Raw genomic sequence first — 16,326 nt, forward strand, 5'->3', positions numbered from 1 at the left:
TTACTTGTACACCACAAAAAGAAAAAAAAACTATGGACACAACAAGAGGAAACCTAAAAAGTGGGATACAAAAGGCGGCCTTATCGCTTAGTAGCGATCTCTTCCAGGCAACCTTAGGATTAGGAAAACCAAGGGAAACCGATTGGTGGGGTATTATTATTATATACATACTATAATTAGTAAAAATAACAAAGTTGTTAGACGAAGTCTATTTTTAAGTTCCCGTCCAAACACCGCGCTATCCTGTTTCACTTTTCACTCACCGATTTTGAACTATACTTAAACTAATCTTGGTCGCCACTCATTGATCTCCAGATTAAGCAGTTGATACAAATATTTTACAGTAAAGGATAAATCAGTATTTTTTCAATCCTTTGAGAGAAAAAGAGCAGCCACCTTCCAAGCAGCCTTTTTATTGAGAATATCATCAATCGTGTGAAATCCATTGTGTAGTTCAAAATTTTAACTAGACCACTCGATGCGAGAATATTTTTTAGATCAGCACCATCGTAAAACCATTAGCGACTTACTACAGGGCACGGTGTCCTGTCAGAATCAGAAGGGTTTAGGCCGCAGTCCACCACGCCAGCCAATTGCAAAATAGTAGTTCCTTCACGAAGTTTTCCTTCACCGTCGAAACTGCCTCCCGTAGTGAGGTCGAATTCCTAACCATTAGGCTATCGTCGCCTGTGCAATATCTATTATTAACAACTAACTTAACTATCTCGCACATTCTTGGCGGAAACGCAGACTCGAGGTAGTAGTTATTTCCTCTGATTACGTTAAGTCACGATGACGATGCAAAATAATCACTAAGTATTTTATTACTGGTATTTTATTACTGATATTTTATTTTTATTTCTAATTCGTGAATAGGATAATAATGTATTAATATTTCAACTAAACTTTACAGCGATAGTCGTTATAAATTTATAGACTATTGTTTGCGGCTTTTTCTCGTTTCGAAGATGGCGGCGGCTTTCAATTATTACTATCAACGTCGTCATTATCAACCCCTTATAGGTGCACTAGATAGAGAAATCCTTACAAAGTATAAATAAATGTCCAATTAAATAGAAATGAAAGATCGACTACTAGTTCATGTTCAGACAAGTTTATGCTGTAACCTAGTTTAGAGCTTCGCGAACGATGATAATGTTTTCATCTTAACTGTGATTTCATAGTATAATCATGACGGTATACATCTTAATCACGCGAGCTATTAACATATGAGTTGTCTGAAGCTCAAAGTAAAAAAAAAAATTCAAAATAACCGTGTTATGTATTTGTAAAACGCAGTAATATTCAGGAGGAATTTTAGGGTTCCGTACCCGAATGGGCCCTAAAATCTTAGCTCTATCAGTCCGTTCGCCATTAATTTAATTATTTAATTACTGATATAATTTCTTACATTTTTTATTTTAGTGTTTTTATCTACACTCGGAGGAAATAAATAAGAATTGCATAAATTACTACTAGTAGTAGATATCAATCATAGCATAAATCCGTTAACAGCACTTTTAACAGTAAAAAAAATAAAATAAACCACAATTGGCCGACAGTGTAGGCAGGACAGGTTCTATATTCAAACACCTTGTTCATCATACACGCTTCGTTGATGTCTGATGATCGATATACAAGCATAGTGAACAAGCAATTTTGAATCCCACTGTATAATAACCAAATTAGTCGGCAGCCGTGGCTATGTTTTGCATTAACCCCTCGAACTTACATACGAATAAGCAAAAAGTGAATTCATGCTTAACGACCAGACCAAGAATAAACGGATTTATGGTTTTTGTACGAATTGTAGATTCTAAACTTTGTCGGTACTTACTGAATTACGTTTTTTATAAAGTGTAGTTTTTTTGCTATGCATACAAGTTAAGGATGTATTATAATATGAATAGCATTATTTTATCTTGGCTTACTTTTATATAATTTATTTATTATAGATAATCAAAAGAGTTAATTAGACTATGTAGCGGTAAGCTGCGTACCGTAAATTGCGTGGGCGAAGCCACAGGGCATATCTAGTACATTAATAAATCTATAATATGTATCAAGGTTTGTTCTTTGCAGAAGCATCTTTACCGGCCCCGAATTTGGACGAATGTCAACACCTTGACACCTTTCGAATTTACAAATTCTAGTAAACAGACGCAAAGTCTTGACCCTGTCGGAATCATTGATCCGACATAATCATTGGACCATACAAGACTGATCGTATTCAGTTGAAATTTGATAACCGACCTGTTGGCATAGTACGTATTGAGTATTCATTCACAGACCGTTATACCTACGTTTGGATGGCATAATTAAGAATGATCAATGAATGAATGATTGAATTCTTTGAATATATAGAGTAGGTCAACTCGCTTTGTCTCCTGTCTCTATGCACCTTCAGAACACCGTTTTTGGATATTTTCCTTGCGATACTTGCAGTTGCTTTCACCTGCAAAAGTACCTATGTTTACGATTTATGTTATGCAATAACTCATTTCTGAGGCAAAACATGTTTACCTATCGACTGTACAAAATTGGCTTTGTGAGCATTTAGTTTTTTCAGATTTATGTTCGGAACTTTCACCGAAGTTATTTAATCGTTGTAAATACTATGCCCGACGGTCAATGAGTATTGAAACTTAAAAATTCATTATTTCATAACACTATACCTCAATCTTTCTTTACATAGTATAAAACAAAATCGTAACGAATTTTAGTGAAATTTTAAGCAATAGATAGTGTGATCTAATAGGAAGCTATAAATCTAGTATATTAAATATGTGAATCGAAAACTTAGAACCCTTTTTACGAAAATTGCGCGGATTTATATATTATACTATAGAGAAGAACGAATTTTAGTGAAATTTTAAGCAATAGATAGTGTGATCTAATAGGAAGCTATAAATATAGTATATTAAATATGTGAATCGAAAACTTAGAACCCTTTTTACGAAAATTGCGCGGACTTATATATTATACTATACTATAGAGAAGGAGTGCAGAATGCTCATATTCCTGAATCATGAAGGAACGTACGTTTTCGGGAATTTTAAAAAACTGATACAAATGCAGACGACCACGCGGGCATAAGCTAGTCGTTGACGAGCAGTAATATCTGTCTGGATATTATCACATATATAATATGTAATAACAACTTTACGCTGCTCGTTATAAGTACCTACACACTTGTGTAATGGAATTTATCTTATATCTAAGTATTCATATGCAACTTAATATAACTAACGAAGTATATGTCGCCATGTTTTTTGTTCATATAATATTTCGTAATATTAGCATAATTATTGTATATTTTCACAACTGATAAATGCCGCCGGTTTCGGTTTTGAGCATAATTCCATTCATAAGATTAGTAAAATCAAACAGATCTCTTATGATATATATATGTATATCATATCATAGCTTCGAACCAGTGATGACCTATGGCTCGGAAACATGGTCGCAAACTATGGGCCTCATAAGCATGCTCAGAGTTACTCAGCGGGCGATGGAGAGAGCTATGCTCGATATATCTCTACGTGATGAAATCAGAAATGTGAAGATCCGTAGAAGAACCAGAGTTACCGACATAACTCAACGAGTCGCGAAGCTGAAGTGGCAATTGGCAGGGCACATAGTTCGGAGGCGGGATGGACGTTGGGGTCCCAAGGTGCTAGAATGGCAGCCCCGCACTGGTAAACGCATCGTTGGTCGACCCCCGACGAGGAGGACGGACGACCTTAGGAGCGTCGCAGGTAGACGCTGGATTCAAGCGGCACAAAACCGTGGAATTTGGACTCTCTACAAAAGATCTATGTCCAGCAGTGGAAGTCTATCGGTTGATATTTTAAGTTTTATAATTTAAGTTTTAATTTTAGTCTTAATATTCGTAAAACTGTGTAAATTATTTGTAAATAAGTGTTTGTTCATTAGATAAATAGTCATAAAAAGTGTAATCAACTCAGCGAGCACAAAAAGCGAACTATCCATGTGACAGGAGGTTCGTTCGGCGAGAATTCAAAATCCAACGTCTGTAACGACGTATGATTTACGTTCAAAGGATTTTACTGGGGAGTATTGCTTTTATTTTCTTTATCGTTCTCTGTTATCACGTTATAATATCCCGCTAGATATTAAATACATTACTCCCTACACAGTACATTCTCGTTGATCACGAGACACGTCCCTATATACACTCTGACAAAATCATTCTTGCTTTACTTGACGGAATTGTGGAAGTGAAGAAAAAGAATTATTGAAACTGTCTCAGACAACATTTACAGCATCTACTCATGCACACCTTATGATATAGGTCACTGTTCTAGTAATCTACTTTAGTAATTAATACATTTTAGAAATAACTTCAATAGTCAGCGCAAAAAATAGTATTTGTAACTGTTGGATATGCCAAACTAGTATGTTTTTATATTTCTAATCAGATCTTTAATATTACTCTGTTTAATACTAATTTGAATCCTACTTTTATTCCTTTGGTCTCTCTCTTCTGTAGGTCATCTATTTTCCTTCACTTACATACACTGTTTGGTGTGTTTCAGAGACAAGTTCTATAAAATGGCTCCTCCAATGTTAACCAGAAGAGCGGCTGCATTGGAAGAGCAATTGAAACTAAAGAATGCCCTCCGTGAACTCAAGTCACTCAAACAAGTAAATGCTGACTTGGTGAGGGAACAAGATGACAGTGAAGTTGAACTGAGAGCAATTATAGCCAAGAACTCCCAACTGAAAGGTGAACTAGCAGAGTTGAACAGTGCACACAATCTGGTCATAGAGGAGCGCGACCAACTCCAGAAGGCAGTCAGCTCATTTGAACAATGCATATCAACCTATGAAGAAGCTCTAGGGAAAATTTCTATGTTGGAGGGAGAATTAAGTAGGGCATGTTCAACAATCAATGACCTTCAGTCACAATTACACAGTGCTGAAATACTATCAACAAATAATCTGTACGATGAACTTGTTGCTTCATCCTCAACAATGCCAATGTGTATCGATCTGACTTGTGATAGTCCTTGTATTAAAAACCCCAAGCCTCAGCAACATTCCTGTTCCTATTTAAATAGCCATAACAAAATAAAAAATACATTAAAATAAGTAAAATAATTAAAAAAACTCAAACCTTAATAAAAAACAAAGGGCTGGCACAAAAAACCTGGCATTAAGAAAGGAACGCTCAGTTTTAGTAAATAAATTAAACACCCTTTCATTATCCTCTCAGAGAAGTAGAGAAGACTATGAAAGTGAAATTCAAAGCCTCAATGATGTAATTAAACAATTGGAGGACTCACTTAAAACTTTAACCATTAAATATGAGCTATCACAAAGGCAGATTGATGAACAAATTCTGGCAGCTGATGAGTTGTTAGCCCTAGGTACCTACAACATGGCTCGCTTTGAGTCTTTAGCAAATAAATGTAACTGTACTCATGAGATACCTATGACTAACCTAAAATTATGTGATACAGTATCTTCCAACCAATTAGAAACATGCCTGGAGCAGTGCACAACTGTTATACCAGACCCTTCACCTTTATTAAAAAGTATGCCTGAAAAACAGACAATTATATTTTCCGACATGTTAGGTAAAGGTTTTGGACCTATTATGAACCATTACCTTGATCACTCAGTGACTAATAGATGTTCACCGGGGGCTAGTTTCGATTATCTTATTAATAGTTTGAATAGTGACTATTTAGATGTAAATAAAAATGTTGTTCTCTTAATAGGAGACAGTTTGAATGTCAAAAAGCATCAAATTATAAGATGCATTGATAAATTACTAGCTTTACATAGTAAAACTCAATGTAAATTCGTTATGTGTGCCTTTCCTTACTGTGGCACATTTAGTTCAAAGCAGAATGAACATATTTACAATTTAAATTTATTAATTTATAACCTGACATGCCGTCATAGTGACGCAGTTTTTTATTTTGACATCAATAAATCCATGTCATCCCTATTGTCTAGAGATAGTTTAATTTTATCTAAGAAAAGTAAGCATCACTTGGCATCTTTACTAGCTTACAACTTAAATGATACTGTTACAAGTATTGTAACTAAGTCTATTGACACCTCTACATATTGTACTTCAAGTACCACCAATATTTCTAATATTGACCCTAGTACTTGTTCTAGTACTATAATAAATAGTTATTTAAACTAGACAGTGAGACAACGGGGAAGCTCTGTAATATGAACATTGTACATCAAAACATACAGAGCTTCACCGGCAAAGAATTAGAAATAGAACTGTTTGTTGAAAAATTAAATATACACATATTGTGTATAACTGAGCATTGGCTCACTGGAGCACAAATAGCAGTTAACATCAATAACTTCAAAATGTCAAGTGTGTTCTTTAGAAAGACTGCTATTCATGGTGGATCCTTAATTTTTGTACGCAATAATATAACATGTAAGGAGCGAAAAGATATAGTTAGTCTTTCTGTGGAGCGCATAATTGAACTGTCTTGTGTGGAGCTGGAGCGTTTTATAATAGTGTGTGTGTACCATCCCCCCTCAGGTGATTTCAACCAATTCGAGGATGTAATGGAAGATGTCCTTAAGCGATTGTGTATGTCTACTAAAAATGTAATAGTATGCGGGGATTTCAATGTTGATATCTTATTACATAATAATACTACGACTAGGTTGTTAAACTTATTTAAATGCTTTAATTTGAATAATGCTTTCGATGAACCTACTAGAATCACAGCAACTTCAGCATCTTGTTTAGATAATATTTTCTTTAACTGTGACATCTTAGGTAAATCGATATTAAACAATTTAAGGTCAGATCATTGTGGCCAACAAATTACTGTTGTTGGTACAAATAGAAATAAACATATTGTTAAGTACAGGCCGATAACTCAGAGTAAACTGACGCGATTCGAAGGTGAAATATCAGCCAAAATTCCTGCTCTCTTTTTTGAAAACTGTCATCCCGACAATATTTATCGTACGCTTTTCAATGAAATAGAAAGTGCATTTAATAAAGTATTTACTTTTAAATACATAGATTCTAATAAAAAAATGAGGTTTAGTGATTGGGCGACAATAGGCATTTACAAAAGCAGGGATAAGTTGTATGAGCTATATGATGAAAAACAATACAATCAGACTCCAACCTTCCTTGAATATGTAAAAAGTTACTCCAAAACATTTAAAAATGTTTGTAGACAAGCTAAGTCGCTATACATTAAAGATCGGATAGTAAAATCTGAAAACAAAATACAAACAACCTGGAAAATTGTTAATAATGAATCTGGGAAAACTAAATCTCGAGACGGAAATTTTGAATTAATTATTAATAATAATATGGTAACTACTGATACAGAAGTTGCTAGTACTTTTGAAAACTTTTTTCAGAATGTTCCTATTTTGTTAACAGATTCACTAAATTCCTCACCTACTGCAGCTCAGAATTTATTAAGAGGCAACATTAATGAGTGCAAAGTTTTATTTCATTTCAAACATATAGATGCATCGGATATCAGTAAAAACTTCAAGTTGTTAAAATTAAAGAAAACAGGTGATATATGGGGAATGTCGGTAAAGGTAATATCTCAAATTATTGACATCATTGCTCCTCTTTTAGCCATAATTTTCAATGAATGTGTTGATTTAGGTACTTTCCCGAACCTAATGAAACATAGTAAACTCATTCCTCTATTTAAATCTGGTAATAAAAATGATATAAACAATTACAGACCTATCTCAATCTTACCAGCTCTTAGTAAGATATTTGAAAAAATTATATTAAATCAACTCTTATATCATTTTAATGTAAATAACTTACTACACCCTGAGCAGTATGGCTTCACTATAGGTCGTAGCACAACGGACGCAGGCGCTAAACTTATAAAACATGTTTATGATGCCTGGGAATGTTCACAGAACGCCATGGGTGTTTTTTGTGATCTATCTAAAGCTTTCGATTGTGTTGATCATAAAACCCTGCTTCTTAAGCTAAGCCACTATGGTATCCAAAACGTTGCACTAAATTTGGTTGCCTCTTATCTCAGCAATAGAACCCAAAGAGTTTGCATAAATGATGCAAAGTCTCAGGGTTCAAATACCTCAATGGGTGTCCCACAAGGCTCGATTTTGGGTCCCTTTCTATTTTTAGTGTATATAAATGATCTACCGTACCATGTCAGTGGAACATGCGACATTGTATTGTTTGCAGATGATACATCTCTAATTTTTAAGACTGATAGGAGTAAAGATAACTCTGACGAAGTAAACCGTATTATGTCGCATGTGTCGCACTGGTTTACAGTTAACAACTTACTATTAAATGCAAAAAAAACAAAGTGTGTCGAATTTATCTTACCAAATGTAAAGAAAATTGATAAAAATATAATGATAAATGGTGAATCACTAAAAATAGAGACTTCCACAGTTTTTCTGGGCGTGACCTTGGATAATAAGCTGCAGTGGGGTGCCCATATAGATTCACTAGCGGGTAAACTAAGCTCGGCTGCCTACGCAGTCAGAAAAATTAGACAGATTACTGACGTTGAAATAGCTAGGCTAGTTTATTTTGCGTACTTTCATAGTGTTATGTCCTATGGAATCTTGTTATGGGGTAAAGCAGCTGATATCGAAACTATATTTATATTGCAGAAAAGAGCTGTACGGTCAATATATAAACTTAAATCACGCGAATCCCTCCGTGAGAAGTTTAAAGAAATAGGCATACTTACTGTAGCTTCACAATATATTTATAACAATATAGTATTTGTAAGACAACATATAAGTCTTTATAAACAAAAAGTGGACATAAACAGTCGACTTACAAGAAATGGTCATAAATTAGTGTCATCTGCATATCGTCTGCGTAAGGTACAGGGATCATTTGTGGGATTGAGTATACGCTTTTATAATATGATTCCTAAGGTGATTTTGGACCTGCCAATGCACAAGTTTAAAGAATTTGTTAAAACACATTTATTAGAGCGAGGTTACTATACAATTGATGATTTTTTTAATGACAAGGTTGCTTGGAAGCATCCGGCTCCGCTTTCAGCTCTCACAAGATAGAAAAATGAATGTTAAAATACAAAATGTAAATTGTTGATGTTTGAAAAGAGCAACTGCTGAGTTTCTTGCCGGCTTCTTCTCGGTAGAATCTGCCTTCCGAACCGGTGGTAGAATCACTACAAACAGACAGACTTGACGTTTCAAAAGTGCTTATATTAGGCCTACTTGAAATAAATGAATTTTGAATTTGAATTTGAATTTGATATGATGATGATGATGATATCATAGCTCAGTATTAATATTGCACCATTTTGGTAAAATCATAATATTTGACATTACTAAGATACGAGTATAACCACCAATTGAAAACCATTCAAACCTCTTGAAAAATAATTTAAGTTCTACCACTGTGTTAACTCAAATAAAACCCATTGAACATAAATGAGTTCTACCATTTCGTAAACTCAAATATAACCTAATTAACATCATTCGGTTTTACTACTTGCTCGAACTAACCCACACTTGCCCAACAATTTTTCATAAACCAGCTTAACTTTCCTACAATAAACAAAACAGCCGTACTCAATAGATGACGAAGAATCGAAAAGGTCCGTTAAAAAAAATTTGAAAACATTGTTTTCAATGTACATTCTCTGCACTTAATAAGATAACAAATACTCAATGAAATGTTTCTACAAACCTTCTATCGAAATATTCCTCTCGGGCACGATCCAATGCGGTTTTACCGGATTCGTGAGAAAATTGCCTTCTCAACATTTTTCGATCGAACCTTGACATACCTGATACACTATCGCACACTTTGCATATTAATAATACATTTTATAACATTATCACGAATTTAACATAATTTCCACGAAGGTTGCACCAACCGGAAGAATATATATTACAAATAATAAAAAAAATATATAAACAAATCGATTCAGCACGTGTTTAAGTGTTCTATCAATATAAAACCATAATGGCAGTTATTTGAATAATTTATTAATACTTGTATCTGTAGTAAACATTTGTTTCGCGGTATATTGGATTCGAGTCGGAAGCCACGAGCGACTAGTCGGCTGAACTGCGCATGCGCATCACGGCCTCTTGGCATTCGCTTGTTGAAACTTAAGTGACATTCGTGACCTTGACAATTTGCTTCACAAAGGTACGGCTTTGCGCACTGTTTTTTAATTCCAAAGACGGTCAAAAACTCTACTGAGCAATGGCCTTATTTGATTTGTGCGTCATTTTATATCGAACTATCAAGTCTTTATTATGTCATTAATAAAGACTTGATAGTTCGTTAAATTAATTTTGTAAGAAAAAAACGAATAGCAAAACAAAACACACGCTTTAATACATTTACGAAAGACAAAGGTCGGATGGTACTTAGTATAACAAATTCTGTGGCGCGAAATTTCGAATTTAAGACACGTGCCACGTCGCCAAAATATATAATCAACAGAAAATTGATCTGCCAATTAAAGTTAAGCTTTAATTGGCAGAGTTTTAGGTATTTTTTCTCAAATAGCGTGTTTTAACCAACCAGAAACCTTTGTGCCATTGTCTGATTCTAAAGTCAATTTTTCACTACACTTAGTAGGAATCTACTTTTTCTTCTTCTTACTGGCCTTTAGGTGTTCCAAATCAACACTCTGCTATGTAAGTGCACTAAGCTAAAACTAACTTTTGTTTCTAGAATCTCAAATTGAACCACATCATTTGGCTATAAAGGAATTTTAGTCGTTTGTTAATTTTATAAGTTATTTCAATATCGGGCATTGACATTAAATGGTATCCATAAATAAATATTATATGTAGACCAAGAATATACCTTCTCCTTTTAATAAGAATGTAACCAATGTCTAGATATGAATTCAGACACCAACACTTGGCTCGTTTTAAACTCATTGTACTCGTATCGTACATCAGCATTTCCTTTCAGACGATCTATGAATGCTTTGAATAGAAGATATTGACCGATAAAGATTTTCCATAAATAACTATTATGTGTAAATGAGCGTGGTGCCTTTTGCGTATCAACTACCTATAAATAATGGTACAAAACATAAATAATGGGATCCTAAATCGACCGCGTGATAAAAAAATTAACCATTAATAGGACTTAGCACTAAAATGATAGCGGGAGATACCAAAGAATACAAAGATAGAAAGATCTTCACCAAGCTTATATGGTATTGAAATGATGAACATCCTTTCAAATACGAAATAATAATAATCGAAAATTTAATTGTCTTATATACTTAATTTTAATAAAAATCTGCGTTGATAGAGAACTGGATTTAATTTATTTTTTCCCACAGTGTCTATCCGTCTATGCCTTCAGAAAGCAAGCTGAAGGTAAAACTAAAAGCAAATATTGGTCTACAAACTTTTGTCTTCTATTTAGGACTAGTACTTCTAGAGTGCTTTTACTATGTTCAGCAGTTGGAGCTGTAGGTTGTCTGTAATTTAGTCAGGACAAAGTATTTTATATATTTTGAAGTCGGCTTAGTAGTACAACACGTTTTTCTTTATTGCAACATATTGCACAACTACTAAAACTAATTTAAGATAAAATGGAAGTTACTTTAAGAATTAATTATTATCTGAACTGCATAATAATAATATAAAATATCATTAAAGTACCATGTGCTTTGAATTTTATACGTGACTAAATTTCAAACAACCATAAGCTATCGCATGTCATTCAGCATAAATTATCATAACAAAATAAAAATTCAAAGATCGCAAAAAATTATTTTTTTTGATACCTTTACATGTGTGTCATGTTAATAAGAGGAAGTTAGGAGAACATTGACACGTCCCGCTTTATCGCGTCGCGTCTGTCACGTTTTATGATGTTCAAATTTTGAAACAATTAAATTGGTATATATAAGGTAAATAGACCACTTGGCGACCTGGGTGGCCTGCTAAGCTTCTGAAGTGAGCTCGGCTGGCTGGAGTGACCCAGCGGGGAGCTGTACCAGTGGCACTACGTACAACGGAAGGTTCCGGCCGACCAAGTACGGAGACAAGCCCAGAGAAAGAAGATGAAGAAGGTACATAGACAGACAGAAATGGTAGAGTTTATTGCGCAGGAATGCTTTAGAATTACCTAAATTAGGTAATATTTCAAGAACAATAACAATTATAAAGGATATTATATAAGTATACATTATATATAGGCTGTTTAAAAAGTTATATAGTTTAGGATGTTGCAGTTTATTTATTGGATTTAATATAACTAACTGCTAACCTGACGCCGTTTGATCTTACTGAACCGACGTGAGACGACTCTCGGAGACGTTCCATTTACATATCACCCTTTAATTCCTCAAAACTTTTTCTGCGTAGCCTATTTTAAACGCGCGAAACCATTATAAAAGCCTTTACCATATACACTACAAACCATAATAAAAGATGCTTTATTGTCCAAAAATAGTATTCCGATAAATTGTTTGAAAGACACCCGTGTAATTTCGTCAAGAAATAATACCGGTAATATTAACTGAATACAAGTTGGTTTAAAATTCAATCGATAAATTTCAAGAAAAAATGTTTTTGTAGGGCCGTTCAGTAAAATGGTCAAAAGAGTACTTACATCTATATATATAAAAATGTTATGTTGGTTTGTGTCCGCTTCAAAAACTCAAAAAGTTCTGCACCGATCGAGCTGCATGATATATAATACGCATCAAGGATTGTTTTTATCTATTTTTCTCAACCATTCAATCACAATATGCCACAGCGAAGCGTGGCAGGGTAATCTATATACATATATAAAAGAAAGTTGTGTTAGTTACACCATTTATATTAGATTTTTTGGATTATTCTTAAAAAGTATTACAATATAGTATTCATAAAAAAATTCTTTGGCAGACGAAGTTCGCCGGGACGGCTATTTATTAATAAAGTAAGTTACGCGGTATGTATGGGCCTAATCAACGACGATGTCCAAAACGAACAAGGAAAAATTCGAAAGTGGTTACGTCACTGGTGTGCTGGCTAATTTTCCTACGCAGCAAACTCAAACAAGGCTGGCCATATCGATCGTGTAAGGTGTCAACGCGACAGCATTGACCGACATCACGCGATTGCGACATGGGCAACCTAATCGTAGAGTCAGCAGTGATCATCTAGAGCTAAGCGGTGATAGCTTAGTGGGTAAGGCTTCGGCTTCCCATTTTCCTTTAAGATTAATAACTATACTATAGATAGTGACATAACGAACTTATTTAGTAAAATATTGTTTTTGTTTTAAACATTGTAAACGGTATCTTAGCCGTAGAAAAGTAGGTACCTATAAAATTAATGTTCGACATTGCAGTGTAGATTGTTAAACATTTATTTCGTAATAAGTATATGTAGTAGGTAGAGAGGCGATAACGCACTGGGCAGGAGCTCGTTTTCCCTTTCGGAGGGCCAAGTTCGAATCCCAGCACGCACCTCTAACTTTCTAAGTTATGTCCGTTTTAAGTAATTAGAATATCACTTGCTTCAACGGTGAAGGAAAACATCGTGAGGAAACCTATATACCTGAGAGTTCTACATAATGTTCTCAAAGGTGTGTAGAGTCCACTAATCCGCACTTGGCCAGCCTGGTGGACTAGGGCCCCTATTATTGTGGGAGGAGACCCGTGCTCTGTAGTGGACCGGTAATGGGTTGGTCAGACGATGATTATACACACACAGTAAAGTAAAGGTGTGAACGAAGTATGGGAAAATTTTAATAATCAGACATGTACCAGAAAACCGCTAGTATAAAATAATAACAATGGCAAAGCAATGCATAGGCAATGCGTTTTGTCTACTGTTTGCAAACGAATGTAATAATGTCACGCCATACTAACAACTTCACAATTCCCACGGATACTATGAAGCTCCACATTGCGTGTAGTTTTCTTGGGATCCTTCATTATTATAAAACAGGTAGGTACTAATCAACTTGTATTGCTAATTTGTATTGTTACCTATTACCTTTTGCTCGCTATATCGTCCGCTTTTGTTTCAGATTTCTTTAAAATCCGAACCGTTTATTATTTTGCAATAAAAAGTATCTCTATGCATATTTTTCCGCAGTCGGTTTAGCTGCCAACTCGTACACGTACTCGTAGGTAAAACCCGCACCTTTTATTACACGATGTAGCGTTCTCCTTCGCACAATGTACGGACGTGCGAATTTTGTGAGAATGAGATAGCATGATATCGATAGCCTTTTATTAATCTATTCTTTGCTGGCTAGCATAACAATTTTAACCTTTTTTAAATCCAGATTTTTTTTTAAATTGCTGCAGTGTCAAAACAGGACGGACATCGGTTACAAACAAACAAACAGATACATCGTTGCATTTATATTAGTATGGGTTATTCTATTCGTGGTAGATAACGATCCCCTTCGTTTTTTGTTCATACTGTTATTCAAATGCATTCAATAACGAGCGAGCAATAGTTTACACACTTTGAACGCGCTCTTAATTTTTCACACAATTATTTTGTACCGAGTTTAATCTCAAAAACGGCTTTATATACGTTGGTACTCAAATTCAAATTCAAATTTTGTTTAAACTGCAAGTAGAACTACAGAACTTCTTCGATAACAAGTAAGTTAGTATAAGTTCTGTAGGTTACTGTAGATCTGGTCTACATGAAAAAAATAGCCGGTTGAAAGATAAGCCACAGGTAGAGACAGGTAGGTAGCCCATCAACCCGCGTAGGAGCGGCGTGGTAGGTCAACGCTACGATAGACGAGGCCTGGGCCAGCAGTGGGATGGCTGCGGATGATAGCACGTAGTTTTATAATTTTACGGTAGGTAGCTACTTACTTATGTATATTAATGTTTTATAGTCATAGGCATAAGCAATGGAAATAAACTCGTGTTCCAGCGATTTGTCGATAAATAATTAATGAAATCTATATACGAGGATCACAATGTTGCATTGTGTTAATTACCAGTGGACTCTAGAGCATTGTAATACTCAACTACTGTTGCTTATTATTAGCTAACAAGTAATATTACAAAGATAAATACAAACTTCCTTAGCACTCATGTTAGCCTGGTAGCATTATGTTCAAACATATATGTTTATATAATAAATACGTATACATTTTTTTAATTTTTTTTTCAACTGCAAGTTACCTCTTGACTGTAATCTCACCTGGTAGTTAGTGATGATGCAGTCTAAGATGGTAACGGGCTAGCCTGTAGGCAGTAGCGTGCACTTCATACATCCACAAAAGCTCTGCATACCCTAAAATTTTTGTCTAACTCATTAACGCGAAGGATTGTTCCATTTTATGGCATCTGCCTTCTTTATGCATACCCTGGTCAAAAACCCTGTGCACGCCACTGCCTGTAGGGTATAAAAGTTAAGGATAAACGGTTAAACTTGGAAGCACAGTTTTGTCGGTAGGGCAGTAACTAGCAATGGTCGTAGTCTCCCACTGCCTCTAGTGCAACTCATCAAGTGGGAACTGTTGGAACTGCTTCAACTCTTGAGGACTATAATATATATATAATATTGCATTATTGTTAAGATTACTTCAGCTGATGATAACTTTCGCAGTACTAGTGGACTATAAATTATCTTTAAACATATCTATCAAGTGCAAAATACGCCCAACAAATCCGTTGTAAGTTATCGAGGAGTTTGATAGTACACAGACTGCCTTGGTCGGACCATTAGGTCAAGCTATGCGTCACACTCGAATCAGCGCTTGAGTTTAAAACGACCAATCACAAAAACTTACCGGTTTGAGCAAGAACCTTGTGATTGGTCCGCAAGTAGGTCGCAAATTTCATAGGTGAAGTGGAGAAAATTAATTTTTGATTAAGTCTGAAGGTTAGCAATTGGCCTTTAAAAAGTTTGATAACCTATCTAATCTTATAATAATGACCGGTGTGTGATAATCACTAGGTCAAGATTTTTGCATTCGCGGAATAATTGAAAATGTACGAATTCAACTATACCTATAACTTACACTCTTCCGGATTTCATTACTGTGTGTCTTGCCGAGCAAATAACATTTATTGAGCACTACTTCCTGCTGTTATGAAACTACTCTACGTGACTAATGTGTTTATGAGACTGATGTATACTGAAACTTAGCGCTAGGTCTTCAACGTCACGTTAACTTCATGTTAATTAAACGTTATCACAATCTAGTGGCGAAGCGTGGGTGACCCTGACCTCTTGCATGCGGCAGATTTCAGGGGGCGACATTTCAGAAACAAATGTCACCTGTCGCAATCTTAAATACGAATTAGATGCGTGTTCGACAGATTCAATGCACTCTCCTCCCCACCACAATAATCT

At 35.0% G+C, this 16,326-nt stretch overlaps 1 protein-coding gene across 7 annotated transcripts in view; it reads right to left on the reverse strand.

Annotated features, from left to right (window-relative positions):
- Window positions 1-16,326, reverse strand: part of LOC120630800 (NAD kinase-like) — a 57,810-nt gene that overhangs the window by 20,209 nt on the left and 21,275 nt on the right. The window contains exon 1 of one of the 7 annotated variants that reach the window (XM_039900088.1): window positions 15,992-16,086. The exons of 5 other annotated variants lie outside the window; for them this stretch is intronic. In XM_039900088.1, the coding sequence (XP_039756022.1) occupies window positions 15,992-16,008 (17 nt within the window). In that variant the 5' untranslated portion in view covers window positions 16,009-16,086. Of the gene's footprint in view, window positions 1-9,706; window positions 9,897-15,991; window positions 16,087-16,326 lie in introns of those variants that run through there. One more of the 7 variants, XM_039900086.1, reaches the window with a different exon arrangement.

Source organism: Pararge aegeria, chromosome 17 (assembly GCF_905163445.1).
Source record: "Pararge aegeria chromosome 17, ilParAegt1.1, whole genome shotgun sequence".
In the NCBI taxonomy this organism is placed as follows: Eukaryota; Metazoa; Arthropoda; class Insecta; order Lepidoptera; family Nymphalidae; genus Pararge; species Pararge aegeria.